The 13,466-nt window shown below is 54.4% G+C and overlaps 2 protein-coding genes across 2 annotated transcripts; one reads left to right on the forward strand and one right to left on the reverse strand.

Annotated features, from left to right (window-relative positions):
• Window positions 1–1,197: 1,197 nt before the first annotated feature.
• Window positions 1,198–11,417, reverse strand: LOC141372107 (voltage-dependent N-type calcium channel subunit alpha-1B-like). The gene is made up of 4 exons (XM_073890587.1): window positions 11,290–11,417; window positions 5,199–5,295; window positions 2,099–2,207; window positions 1,198–1,238 (listed from the first exon to the last, which is right to left on the reverse strand). Exons 1-4 carry the CDS (start codon window positions 11,415–11,417, stop codon window positions 1,198–1,200), a joined length of 375 nt encoding a protein of 124 aa, XP_073746688.1.
• A 1,353-nt stretch (window positions 11,418–12,770) lies between these two features.
• LOC112814503 (ribonuclease P protein subunit p20-like) lies at window positions 12,771–13,306 on the forward strand. Its single transcript, XM_025860056.2, has one exon. The coding sequence runs from the start codon at window positions 12,778–12,780 to the stop codon at window positions 13,198–13,200; it is 423 nt and encodes a 140-aa protein (XP_025715841.2). The 5' UTR covers window positions 12,771–12,777; the 3' UTR covers window positions 13,201–13,306.
• Window positions 13,307–13,466: the final 160 nt, after the last annotated feature.

The following is a 13,466-nucleotide window of genomic DNA, read 5'->3' on the forward strand; positions in this document are numbered from 1 at the left end:
GAGTTTATATAGAGCTGGTATTAGTTGCCCCTTAAATGTTTGGTGAACCTCATTTATGGAGCTAACTGGGCTGGGGATTTTCTTTGTTGGAAGGCTTTTAACTATAATTTAATTTCTTTAATAACTATAGTGCTACTCAGATTCTCTCTTCCTTTTTTTAACCCATTCAGGTTATCCATTCTTGAATGAGCTTGATATTTGGTGTCAAGGAATTTTTCCATTTCATTTAAGTTGTTGAAGTTATTGACAGAAAGTTGTTCATAAAATTTCCTTGTTATCCATTTAATGGCAGCAGGACCTGTAGTGGTGTTCTCTCTTTCATTCCTTATATTGTTTATTTCTATTTCTTTTTCAGATTGGTCTAGCCAGAGGTTTATTAATTTTATTGGTTTGGTTTTTAACATGATCATTCTAGCTGTTCTGTTGCAGGCAGACAAGAACAGAGGCAGACCAGTCAGGAAGCTACTCTAAGAATCGAGTCAAGACCAAAGAGAGAGGGGCTTGGACCAGGAGCTAGCAATGGGAGAGGACAAAGAAGTGATCATATTCTGGTATATTATGAAGGTGGAGTCAAGAGATATGACAAGAGATCATATATGGATCAAAACTGGGAAAGGATTTAAAAAAAAAAGAAAGAAAGAAATAGGAGGTAAGAATGACTCCTGAGGTTTTTGTCTTGAGTGACTAACTGGAAGAACAGAGTTTCCACTGATGGAGATGGGAAAGATCATGGGGAACTCGTGGCGATCAAGTTTGGGCAAGTGAACTTTGGAATGCTTCCTGGGCCTCCAAGTGGAGATAGTAAAAATTCATATGAGAATGCAGAATGCAGGTCTGGAGTTCAGGAGGAGGCCTGCACTAAAAACACAAAGTTGGAATTCCCTGTAATTAGAGCCATGAAAATAGGTGGAATGACAAACGTGGCAAAGGGAACAGTCTGAGGGGCACAGTGACATTCAGAGGATGGGAGACATGAGAAAACAGAACAGGAAACATCAAAGGGATTCAAAAAGAAGGACACGACCATGGAGGAAGGGCTGAGCCGCAGGCGGACACGACCATGGAGGAAGGGCTGAGCCGCGGGCGGACATGACCAGGGAGGAAAGGCTGAGCTGCGGGCGGACGCGGCCACGGAGGAAAGGCTGAGCTGTGGATTAGGTAAAATGAGGACCGAGCACACGGAAGTCACTGAACAGCTCAGCAAGAGCGACTCCAGCAACATTGCAGTGGAAACCCACCTGCAGACCTAACAAGAGAGACCAGACAGACAATACAGACCAGTCTCTCAAGGAGTTGTTCGCGAGGAGGGGAAGAATAAACATAGGGAAGTCAATGGAGGGAGCAGAAAACCTTTTAAAGATGGGAGAGATCATAGTTTGTTTATATGTTGATACAAAGAATCCAAAAGGGAGGAAAAACTGACAGGGCAAGAAGCAGGGTGCAGAATTTCTGGCATGACATCTTTGGGTAGATGATGAGAATGGGACCTAGAGTGCAAGGGGGGCAGAGTATGGGACTGGCCTTGACTCATCCGCTACAAACGAAATGGCTGAGCTCAAGGGCTCGAGTGCAGCCAGGAGGGTGGTGTGGGGGCAGAGACAGTGCAGATCCCCTCTGGTGGCTCTAATTTTTCTAATTTTCACAGGAGGGTGAAGGTGGAAATGATACACTGGAGGTTTATTCTCTCCTAGATTTGGCACAGGCTATGCAGTACTATCAGATAGCTCAGGAGAGGACCTGACAGGACCCGGGGTCACTACGGGGAGTGGACAGAAGGCACACAGACGCTGCACCCTGGAAGGGTGCTACCTCATGTGAACCTATGTTCTGCCGTCACATGCTCTGGGTAACCTGGACAGGTCATTTAACCTGCACCTCAGCTCCCGCACATGAAAATGGGATCACTACAATGCTCAAAGGCAGGGCGGTTATCAGGGGGTAAGGTCAGTGCCCAACAGAGGCGTCATGAGCAGCTGTCCTTGGTCGTCTCCAGACAAGCCTCCTCACCCCCCTTCCCTGCACACCCACCTGGGGGTGGCTCTGGAGTGAGACTGCCCGGTCCTGGCTTGGTGCCCTCCCCAGATGCTGCCTTGCTCACCCGGAGCCAGCTCGATCTCCAGTGCAGTCCGAATGAGGGCCATCAGCGTGGACGTGAAGTGGACGGTCATGTCCTCATTGGAGATGGGCATGTTCATGCGAACCAGGAGCTAGAGACAAGGGGAGCAGGTCAGGGCCAGGCCTACCAGGGTCCCTCCACCAAAGGACTACAAGGTGCTGGAGGACCCTAGAGGCTGGGCTTTGCCTCCTGGGGGTGGCTTCTTCAGGCGCCCAGGCAAAGTTGGGTGGCTGGGAGTCTTGCCAGCATTCACACTCACCCTTGGACCACCCCCCCCCCATTGGAGCAGTCCCTCCTTATCCTAGCTGCAGAAAAATAGAAGTCCAGGTAAATATTGTAGCATAGCACCAAGCCAGAAGCCTGGATCCCTCTGAAAGAACAGGCACATGCTTAGCCAGAAGGAACCCTACCCAAGGCTTGAATAAGGGGCATGGGGCCTGGGCTGAAGAGGGAGGGATCTGGGCTGCAGAACAGAGGCGAGGCACCCTGGGATGGCCCATAGACAGGAGGGAAGATCCCTGTCCTTACAGCTCTGCCCAACGTCATCTCATCCACCAGCAGCCTGGAGCACTGGACAAGGGGCGGGTTAGCCAAGAACACAGATCTGAGCTCCCACTCCCAGTGAGGCATCCCTTCACCCCAGGAAGGCTTCTGCCTCTCACCGCCCAGTCAGGGGGCTGGAAGAAGCAGCCAGCACCTTCCAGTCAGAAGGACCCAGAACAGATGGTACTGCACAGGGCCAGAGTGGAGGCTGGTAGGGAGAGGCTCAGGGCCATTGCACAGGAGTAAAAGTACTTCGGACCAGACTGGGGGCAGTGCCCTGCTGCTTTGCTCCCTGTTTCCGCATCAGGTGAACAGCCCCTTTCCTCTCCTCATTTTTCAAGGACAGAACAGCAGGAGACAGATGTGTGTCTGTACCACAGACCTCCGGGTATAATCAGCAGCTGCCCAGAGCCTGAGGCTCTGAGAACTTAGGTGATGTCCAGGAAGAAAAGTACCCTTGGTTTGTCTGGCACGGTCTCAGCCTGGGAGGTCACCTAGCTGACCAGGTAGAGCCCTAGGGGCACCGTGACCCACCTGTCTTCTCTCAACGCTCTCTTGTCGTCTACCATAAGACAGAGCTAGACAAGGGGGCACAGGGCCCCTCCCCGGGTTGTGCCTGTCCTCTGCCACGCCCACATCCCATGACAGAGCAGCCTCTCTTCCCCTCTAGGGAGGGACCCCAGCCCAGCCCTTAGTGTCTGAGCCCTAGATCCAATCCTCGGCCTAGTAGAGACTGGGTGGCTAGAGATACCAGCCCAGACTCTGCCCCCCTGAATGCTGGTGAAGCCCCACCTGGCACATCCAATCGCAGTACCAGGACCTCACATATCACCTTTGTGATGCACACCAGGAAAATCAGCTTTCCAGAGCACAGTGTCCCTGTAGACCAGCACCGATGGCAGGAGGAGAGGTAGAGGGATTCCTCTCCAGGGAAGTCAGGAAGTCGGGTACCAGCCTGAAGGGGGAGCAAGCAGGTGATTTCCAAGAGAAGAGAGCTCTGTCCACGGCACCTTCACCAGAGGCTCTCCTCTGCCTGTCCAGGCCCTAGAAGGGCAGGGATCTCAGGAAGCGGCAGAAGGACAAGGCCAGGGTAAACAGACAGGCATCTCTGCCCTGGGCCTAGGACCTCCTTGTCATAGCACTCAGAGCATCTCCTGGACCCTCCCCAGCTCCCCAAGCCCATCCATTCCTACCCACCCTGAGACCTCCCCTGGCCTATTCATGACCAGAACCTTGGAACTGGCCAGCACAGCTGGGGAGGGGCCCTAAAGGCTAGCCCATCAGAGCTCTGCATGCCCAGCCTGGCCCCAGGTATCAGTGTGGACAGAACTCTCCTTCTTGCGAACAAAGCTACAGTCTTGCATGCAGCCTCTGGCAGGCGCAACATGCACGCCAGGCAGGGGAGGGCTGAGAAGGACAGCAGAGGCATCTGCCGATGGCCTGAAGGAGCCACTTACCTTCCAAAGGCTGTGCTGAGCCAGGTGACAGAGGCAGGCCCAGATTGAGGGCACAGAGACAGACAGCACGGATAGAACCAGAGAAAGGAAAGCTCTGCTGGGAATCTTGCTCAGATAGAGGACGGTGGCAGAGAGGCTCCAGACACATGCTGGTGGAGCCGCACGACTCAGGCTGGCTCTGTTTTCTGGGAGCAATGGGAGCTGCAGGAGGGCTCTCGGTGCGGGACAACGGGTGGGGGGTGGTGCTGGAGGGATGGCAGGTGCCTACACACCAAAGGGCACATGGGGCAGGAGGGAGCAGGCTTGGGCCTGGGCCATGTGACCTGCTAGCCCCCCAAGGAGGGAGGCCTGGAGATGTCCTTCAGTTTACCCTCTCCTTGCTTCTCAGCCTCCTGGGCTCCTCAGCGATGGAGGGAGCATGGGACTACCTGTCCTTACCCTGCAGCAGTCTCTGAAACCCCAGGAATGACAGCAGAACGCCTCTCCCTGGCATCTTTTCCTTCTTAATGCCACAGTGCCTGCTTCCCGCTGTGGAACTTACAAAGCCCTGGGGATGCTCCCTCCCCAGGCTGACAGTAGCACAGACCTGGGGAAGTTCTGCATGTGCAGAGCTGAGTGGGGGTTCCTCAGAAGTGCCAGAGGCCCTGCAGGCCCCTATTACCCCAGGCTCAGACCCAAAGGGCTGGATACCTCCATCCTCATCAGGTGCTTATGGGACAGAGAAGCTGAGTGCAGTTCTGAGCCCGGAACAAAAACAGCTTCTGTCAAAAAGATGGTCTGTCCCCTCATTTCCGGGGAAGAGAAGGGAAGGAAAAAAGGCAGGTGGAGGGCTCCGGCTCCGTCTTCCTGAGCCTCTCAGGGGCTCTCAGAGGGGGCAGATCTGCGGGCACAAGGGGCGGGTGCAGATACCATCATGGTATCTGTGTCCCTCTGTCTGGGAAGGTAGAGGACATGGCTGGAGCAGAGAAAAGGGAGAAACAGTGAGACAGCAGAGCGGCAGACAGACAGATGGACAAGCCCTGAGAGGAGACGGGAGACCAGCCCCAGCACAGCCAGCCTCGGGGTGCAGGGTCGGGGTCTACCTTGTATGCAACTCGAGCAGGGCAATTCTCCCCCACCCCCAGGGGTGGGGACATGTGTTTCAGCATCTCAAACATGTTATTGTAACTGATGCGCCCACTGGAGACCCAGCCCAGAGAGGCAGAGGCAGGGTGGGGTCCACAGGAAGGGGTGCGGCGGGAGGGGGTGGGGGGAGGAAAGAGACAAAAAAACAGATCCAGTTAACTAGCATCAGATTACATGCCAAAAGTCAAAATACGTAAAATGAGGGACTTCTCTGCTTGACTTGATCCCCTCCTTGCCCCTCCCAGCCTCACCTCCACACTCCAGCCCCACGCATGGCAGTGGCCAGGGGTGACATCTGAGCTAATGAAAATGGAGGGATGAGGAAGGGCTGCATTGGGGCGGCTTTGGGTTGTCAACTTCTGATTTTACACTTTTAGAAACCACAGATAATGCCAAATCAGAAGAGCTGTTTCACCATGCCAGGAGAGCCGGCAGACAGAATTATGTGACTGATGAGGCCGGCCTGAGAACCACGGCAGAAACATAGCTTTCCAGAATGCTCAATTTGCTTCCAAGTTAGCCTAGAGGCTAAAGAAGTTGTGAAAACTCTACAACAAGCCAGAAAACTAGAGCTGGGGGAGCCCCGAGGCTCTAGAGACAAACTTGACTGGTGAGTCCTGCTCCAAGCCCAGAGATGCCTGAGGCTGCCCAGGGCGGGGCTGCTGCGGGGAGTCAGGGCTGGGCAGGAAATGGAAGACAGGTGGGGGGGTGGACAGGGCAGGGGCGGGTGGGCAGCTGGGGTGAGGTGTGGCTTGGAGCCACTCTTGAACCCTCCTGTCCACACCAGGGACAGGGCTGACCCCAACACACGGGACAAGGCTGCGGATCCAGGGAGGTGTCTGGGGGCCGATGACTGTGTCTCCCGAGGTAGACAGGCCACCAGGCCTACAGCCTCAACTCCACCCCTGGGGACACCTGCCTATGGGACCTGCTTGGGGTCCCAGAGACGAGGTCGGGTTCAGGCCAGCCAGGAGAGAAAGGGGACAGCTTTTTCCTGGCAGGCACAGCTGCCCCAGGGCCTGGCCCTCCTCCCAGGGTTCCCAGCCTTGGCTGAGTGGATCGATCCAGAGGTGAAGCAGGAGGGCCCATCGTTGGGCCTCCATTGCCTCTGTCTGCGCCTTGCTCGGGGACCAGAAACCCCTCGGTTGTCAGGCTCTTCAGACTGGGAGGGGCCACTCCTCCTGGTCTGCTTGTGCCCATGCGCTCCTCCTCTGGGGCCCTTGGCCTCCAGCCTGTCTGACCATTAGCCCACCCTGGAGAGCCTGGAGGCAAAGCCGGAAAGACAGCTGTTTCCTCGGGCACAGGCAGGGCCTGGCCCCCAGCTCCCACCCAGCAGCCGACCCCTGCCCTCCAGGCCCAGCCAGCAAGCTTCATGTACACTGCCTCAGAAGGTGGCCTCTCCCCAGCCAGCGGGAGTGGTCGGGAGATCAGATGGGGGACCAGAGCCTCCAGGAGGTTGGAGTGCGGGGCGGGGCAGGGCAGGAGGAAAGAGAGGTGAGGTGTCCTCATTCCCAAACCAGGCAGGGAGTTTGCGTTGTGTTTGCATTTCGGGCAGGGAAGAGTATGTCGAAGGGAGGCTCTGAAGTTGCAAACCTTGTAGGCCAACCTACGAGGGCAGTTCTTCCCTAAGCCGACGGGTGGCGCAATACAACGCAACAAACTGTACGTATCCTTACAATGAACCCGGCAACTGGAAAGGAAATGTCACAGGTTATGGCAACCAAGGCACGATGAGCCCGTCCCGCCCACCCACCCGGCCTGCGACAGGAAGAGGAGCCCGGCGGCTGCACAGGCAGCTCCCTGCAGGGAATCCTGGGGCTCAGAAAGCCCCGGGAGGCAGGGCAATCCCAAGACCATTTCCAGAGCCTGACGCGGGCAGGAGGCACACCATACAGAACCAGCGCTGGCCCCTGTCACAAGCCCCCACTGTGCACGCACTGGAACCACTGGTCCGCCTTCCCCCGGGTCTTGTTCGCCCACCCTCTCTGGCAGCCCCTGCTTTCGCTCCCTGAGTTCCGGAGACCCCACGCCTGGCTCTCCTGACCGTCTCTACCTCCTGCATCTCCTGGAGTCTGCTGGCCCGGCTAAGGACACCCTAGTCCCAGGGTGGGCATCCTGGCCAACACCGACGTTTCTCTTTCCTCTCCAGTCAGCTCCAAGTGACTTCTGCAAAAGGGGGAAGAAAGAGGAAGCCCCACTGTGGCCTCACCCAAGGTGCTTGCTAACTCACTGGACCTAAAGGATCATGACGAAGCGTCTGGAAGCATGGTGAAGCCCCCAGCCCCAATAATCACCCAACCCAATTCACGGCCTGTTCTCTGGCTCATCTTCTCTCTTCCACCATTGAAACTATCAGACGGCACCAGATGGAAAGTGGGGGCACCATACTGTCACTGCAATGCAAAAAACTGTCCTCGCTGTCTATAAAGCAAAGTCAAAGCTCCTTGTTTATCCCAAATTTCAAGATCTTCTCAACCTGTACCAGCCGCCCTTCCAGCCCCTTTGCAATGCGTTCTCTCCCCTCCATCAGACACAATCAAACCCCCTTCCCTACAGGCGCGGCCCCAACCTCTTCTCTAGAGCTCAATCCATCCTGCCCTCTTCAGTTTGGCTCAAATGCCACCTCCTCTGACTCACTGGCCAGATGGGGTTTCTCCCTCCTCAAACACCCCGGGCTCACACTATGGTTCCTCTGTTCTCCCACAGTCCCACTGGACTCAGCATCCCAAGAGCACGTCCTTGCTTCACCTACACACCCCTGGTCCCCAGCACACGGCGGATGCTCAGGAATGTTGACTGGGCAAATGGATGAACACAAAGATGGGTAGACAGATCGCTTACAGGTGTGATTGTGATTCTCCTCTCGACTCTACCCTTCACCAAGTGAGGCAACGGGGAAGATGGGAGAAGGTGGCACCAGAAAGCAACAACCCCACGCCTTCTTCATCTCCCCACAGCAGGCATGTGTGCACGCATATGTGCACATACATACCCATACACACCTGCGTTCACACACATGTGCACCCACGAGCATGCATGCCCGTGTACACATATGCACATGTGCATTCACACACACGTGCAAACATGCACTGCACTCACACATCTGCACACAATCACGTGTGCACGTGCGTACGTTTACACGCAAACCATGTGGGTGTGTGCACATGTACACATGTATGTCTGCTGCACATTCACACACACGTGCACACAAGCACACACAGCACACACATGCACTGCACTCACATTTGCACACAATCACGTGTGCACGCTCGTATGCATACACACAAACTATGTGCATGTGTGCACTTGCACACATGTATGCCTGCTACACATTCACACACATGCACTGCACTCACATTTGCACAATCACCTGTGCACATTCGTACGCGTACACACAAACCATGTGTGTGTACGTACATGCACACATGTATGTCTGCTGCAAACATGCATGCATGCATGCCACATGTGCACACAAACACACCCATGCACATATGTAACACACACACGTGTGTACACTTGTGCACACACCCACAGAGCCATACACACATATGAAAGCTTGGGAAATTTCACAAAGTTTTGTTGTTCTTTAAGTCTCTCCAAGAACGAGGAGACAGCAGAGTGGCCACCTGGGATATAAGGTGGACCACATCCCTATATATTCCACGGAGGCTAGGAAGGGCTCAAAGCACCCTCGGTCCTGTGCCCAGGACTCAGTATCCTCAGCTGCCTCTGCTGGGCCTTCCCCTATCCCCTGCCATCTGGAGGCAGGCTATGTTTTCAGCCCAGGCCACATGTGGGAGCAGCAAGTCTGAGTGTTAGTTGCGGGTCACATTTTTGCTACTTTTGGACCATGGTCTTGTGTGCTATTTCACACATGCCACCTCCGGGGTGACACTTATATTTGTTGTCTACTCTTCCACAGCACTTTCTTTACTCCACTCCCAACAGCCCCTGCCTTCCAGAGGCCCCATTTTCAGAACTCTGGATTTGGGAAAGTGTCTGAGCCCCCTGTGCACCATCACAAAACCACATCTGGCCCAAGTCCATTTCCTGTATGTCCAAATTCTGCTCCACCTGTGGCTGGACTAGGGGAAGCCCTGGGTCTAAAGTTCATAAAGATTTGGGGGAAGTCCTCCCCTCTCACAGGCCTGCACTGACTTGCCTTTATCCTGCACATATGGACATACTACCCACACAGCATCTCTGCTTCCCTGCAACACACCATTTCGAAACAACGTGCCCAGTGTTCCCTTCGGCAGCACATATACTAGAAAAATTGTGCCCAGAAACAGCAGCATCTCTTGAGACCACATTGCAGATGACCCTCCTAGAATGAGCCTCAAGCCTGCCTCACTTGGAGTCTCTCCTGCTCTGTGACCTGACTGGGCCCTCCTGACCAGAGAACCCACACCTACCCCTGAGCCAGAATGAGACTGCGCACTGCATGGCCGATGTGCTGACACATCAGCAAAATGACAGGACTCTCCGAGGCCACAAAAATGGTCACCTACACCATGAAACATAAATAAACGCCATGCTTATTCTGCACTGTGTGAAAATTATTCAATTTTCACTACAATGGAAAACACCCAGAGACACTACAGGAATGGAAATGCCCTAGGGTTGCTGGTGCTACCAGTGGTTTCAGGACTTGCCCAGCCTGGGAAGGGTCTCCTACAGCCTCTTCTGGATCCTCACATGATGGGGTAGGGGCTCCAGGAAGGCTGGATGAGAGGAGGGTGGGGGAGCCCAGCCAAGCTCCCAGGGGCTTGAGGGTCAGAGAGCTCTGGAGCAATCCCCTTGCTGAGCTCCAATTTAGGGAAAAACTGTGGGCAGTAGGGTCCTCCCCACGATGACACTGACCATCTCCTCCAGGCCTCTACCACGAAAGGGGTGACCAAACACAGAGCTGTGCGAGGGGGACATGGGCAGGCTGGGAGCCTCGGAGAGAGGAGGTGGGAAGTGGCTACACCCCATCTTCACAGTCTTCCCATTCCCTTCGAGTATGGGAAGGGATGGATGCCCATCCATTTACTGATGCACTGTTCATTCACATTCATGTCTGCTGAGCGCTCACCATGATCGAGGCGATGAGCAGGCCTGTGCCTTCCCCAGCAGCCAGGTCTCTTGGCCCCTCCATGTCCTGTGTTGGCCTTGCAGAGAGCATGCCCTGAATAACTACTCAAGTATCCGCCTGAGAGAGTGAATGAATGAATAAGCAAGTGAAGAAGCGAGTGATGAAGGAACAGACAAATGGGCAGATGGTGAGTCTATGCTGCTTTGGTAGCCCGGAGGATAAGAGTATGTGTCCTCGGTGTGCAGGACTCTCCAATAGATCACGGAACACCCTTCTAACCCAAGCCAGTCCCCTCATGACATACTTGCTCTGTCTGGAAACAAACTACCCCTCACTTAACGCAACACAAAAACCCTTTCCCACCATGACCAAAGGGACTTCAACATACTAGACCCTTCCTGGTAGCTCCTTTAATTTCAGTGGAAGTTCACCAAGCACCCGCTATTTGCAGCCTGGGCTGGGGACACAGAGGTGCATGTTGGCTCCTGTTCCCAAGAGATGGCAGAGAGGGAGAGGCCTGAGCCCATCGGCGGGAAGAATGTCATTTCTCTCATGAAGGTCTCCAAGCTTCATGAGGATGGTGAGGCCCCAAGGGAAGGCCCTCCTACTGTGTCCACACCCTCTCCCTTGAGCCCTCCACACCCCTCATGTGACAGACCTGTGAGAAGACAGTACACTCCCATTTGGCAAGAGACCTGATCCTCACAGACCCCTTGGAACCTCCTAAGCGCTGGACTAAGGGTCTCACAGAGCATTTCTCAGCCGAGGGAGCTGTGTAAGAGCACTGTGGGCATGAGAAGGAGCGTGCCACCTAGAAGGGGACCTGGCACCACCCTCTGCGGACCCCACCAAAACCTGAGGGGGTTTGACAAAACCTGTGCCACATGACACAGGTCTGAAGCCACCCAGCCCTCTCCCGAGATCCGTGGCACAGACCACCCTGAGGAACACGGAGCACGGGGGCCACTCACCACGCGGCCGGGTCGTACTCAGCCCAGACCCAGATGAACTCGTCCAGGTGGTGAGGCCCTAGGATGGAAGAGTCCCATGTAAAGTACTCAAAATTGTCCATGATCACGGCCACAAAGAGGTTCAACATCTGCAGGACAGGAAGGAGAAGTGGTGACATAGAGAGACCTCAGCCTGCCCTCTACCCTAGCCCTTACCCTCCAGCCAAAGTCTGTGCGAAACCATCATGGCAGCGGAGGCCACTCTGACTCAGCCAGAGCCCGTCCAGCCCTGTTCCCCCCAGCCTCTGGGCCTCCCCTGCACCACCACCACCACCAGTCCCCGCAGCAGCCAGCCTCCTACCCCGGGGTTCTGGGTCCCGCAAACTAACCCAGGTCCCTCCCACTCCCTGCTTCTGCTGCCCTACCCTAATTCATGTTGGCACCCCTCCCGCCCCACCTCCCATCACCACCCTCTTCCCCACCTAGCCAGCCTTCAAGGAAAACAGTGACTTTGGAGTTAGTAGTTTGGACTCCAGAGGCCAAAAGCTCAGCTTCTTTTTTGTTTGAGTTGAAATTCACATAACATACATTTAATCATTTTGAAGAGTACAACTCGGTGGCTTCAGTGTATTTACAATATTATGCAACCACCTCTCTAGTTTCAAAAATTCTTTTTCTTTAAAGATTTATTTATTTGACAGAGAGAGACACAGCGAGAGAGGGAACACAAGCAGGGGGAGTGGGAGAGGGAGAAGCAGGCTTCCCGTGGAGCAGGGAGCCCGATGCGGGACTCGATCCCAGGACCTTGGGATCATGACCTGAGCCGAAGGCAGACGCTTGACGACTGAGCCACTCAGGTGCCCCTCAAAAATTCTTAATCACCCCAGAAAATGCCTCCTACTGTAATCAGTCACTCACTTATTTCCCCTTTCTCCCGTTCCCTAGCAATCTCTGTTCTGCATATATCGGCTTGTCTATTTGGGGTACTTCATATAAAAGGAATCCTACAATACAGGACCATATAGGGCCTTTTGTGCCTGACTTCTTTCACTTAGCATGATTTTTTGAGGCTCAGGCATTCATTTGGGTCAGAACTTCATTGCTTTTTAAGGCTGAATAATATTCCATGGTAGGTATATACAAGTTTGTTTATCTATTCATCCATTGATGGATATTTGGGTTGTTTCCACATTTGGGCTGAACTGTTTTCCACAGAAGTTGCCTCATTTTACATTCCTATCACAATGTGCAAGAGTTACTCTTTCTCCATGTCCTTGCCAATGCTGGATATTTTCCATTAAAAAAATTATTATCTTTCAGGATCCCCAAGACGTAAGGGCGGCCGCAGTCTCGTGATTCTCCGACGCACGGCTTTTCTTCTCTTCTTCGGCCCTGCGTGTCCGGCGCCGCGCGCTCAGTCCGAGCGGGTGGGCGCAGCGCTTGAGTGGCTTGGCCCGGAGCGGGCCACGTGCTCGGGAAGGGGACTTGGACTGTAGAGTGGCACACAGCATGGCGGAAAACCGAGAGCCCCGCGGGGCCGTCGAGGCTGAGCTGGACCCGGGGGAGTATACCCTTCGGAAGCGGCTCCCCCACCGCCTGCCCCGGAGGCCCAGTGACATTTATGTCAACATGAAGACTGACTTTAAGGCCCAGTTGGCCCACTGCCAAAAGCTTCTGGACGGAGGGGCTCGGGGTCAGAATTCATGCAGTGAGATCTACATTCATGGCTTGGGCCTGACCATCAACCATGCCATCAGCATTGTCCTACAGCTTCAGGCAGGCAGCTTCGGGTCCTTGCAGGTGGCTGCCAATGCCTCCACCGTGGAGCTTGTCGATGAGCTGGAACCAGAGACTGATACACGAGAGCCGCTGACCCGCATCTGCAACAACTCGGCCATCCACATCCGGGTCTTCAGGGTTGCACGCAAGTAATGGAAATGAGGATGGCCACCTTATCCACCCACCCCCACATAAGTAGGCTCAGCTGTGGCTCTTCTGGTACTGAGTACAGTCATGGACCTTCTACCAGAGCCACGTAAGAAAAGCCTGTCCCCTTACAGCCCAGAGGACTCTGAACTGCGAGGGAGAGTATTGTCTCTTGTTGGGCCCAAGCAATGGGTCTTCCCGAGTCTTTGTGGTCTGTGACCATTGTCCTAGACAATAAAAACTACCAAGTTGTGTTAGTATGCAGCCACCCC

Source organism: Callorhinus ursinus, unplaced genomic scaffold (assembly GCF_003265705.2).
Source record: "Callorhinus ursinus isolate GAN/ISIS: 27379988/994484 unplaced genomic scaffold, GSC_fseal_2.0 scaffold1081, whole genome shotgun sequence".
Taxonomy (NCBI): Eukaryota; Metazoa; Chordata; class Mammalia; order Carnivora; family Otariidae; genus Callorhinus; species Callorhinus ursinus.

Bases quoted from the DNA above. Each gene is read 5' to 3' on its own strand.
- LOC112814503 (XM_025860056.2), top strand. From the start codon at position 12,778: ATGGCGGAAAACCGAGAGCCCCGCGGGGCCGTCGAGGCTGAGCTGGAC.
- LOC141372107 (XM_073890587.1), bottom strand. From the start codon at position 11,417: ATGTTGAACCTCTTTGTGGCCGTGATCATGGACAATTTTGAGTACTTT. The intron at 5,296-11,289 runs GTGAGTGGCCCC...CTGGGTCTCCAG, and splicing joins GAGTACGACCCGGCCGCGTG to TGGGCGCATCAGTTACAATA. The intron at 2,208-5,198 runs GTAGACCCCGAC...CCTTGTCTCTAG, and splicing joins CTGCTCGAGTTGCATACAAG to CTCCTGGTTCGCATGAACAT.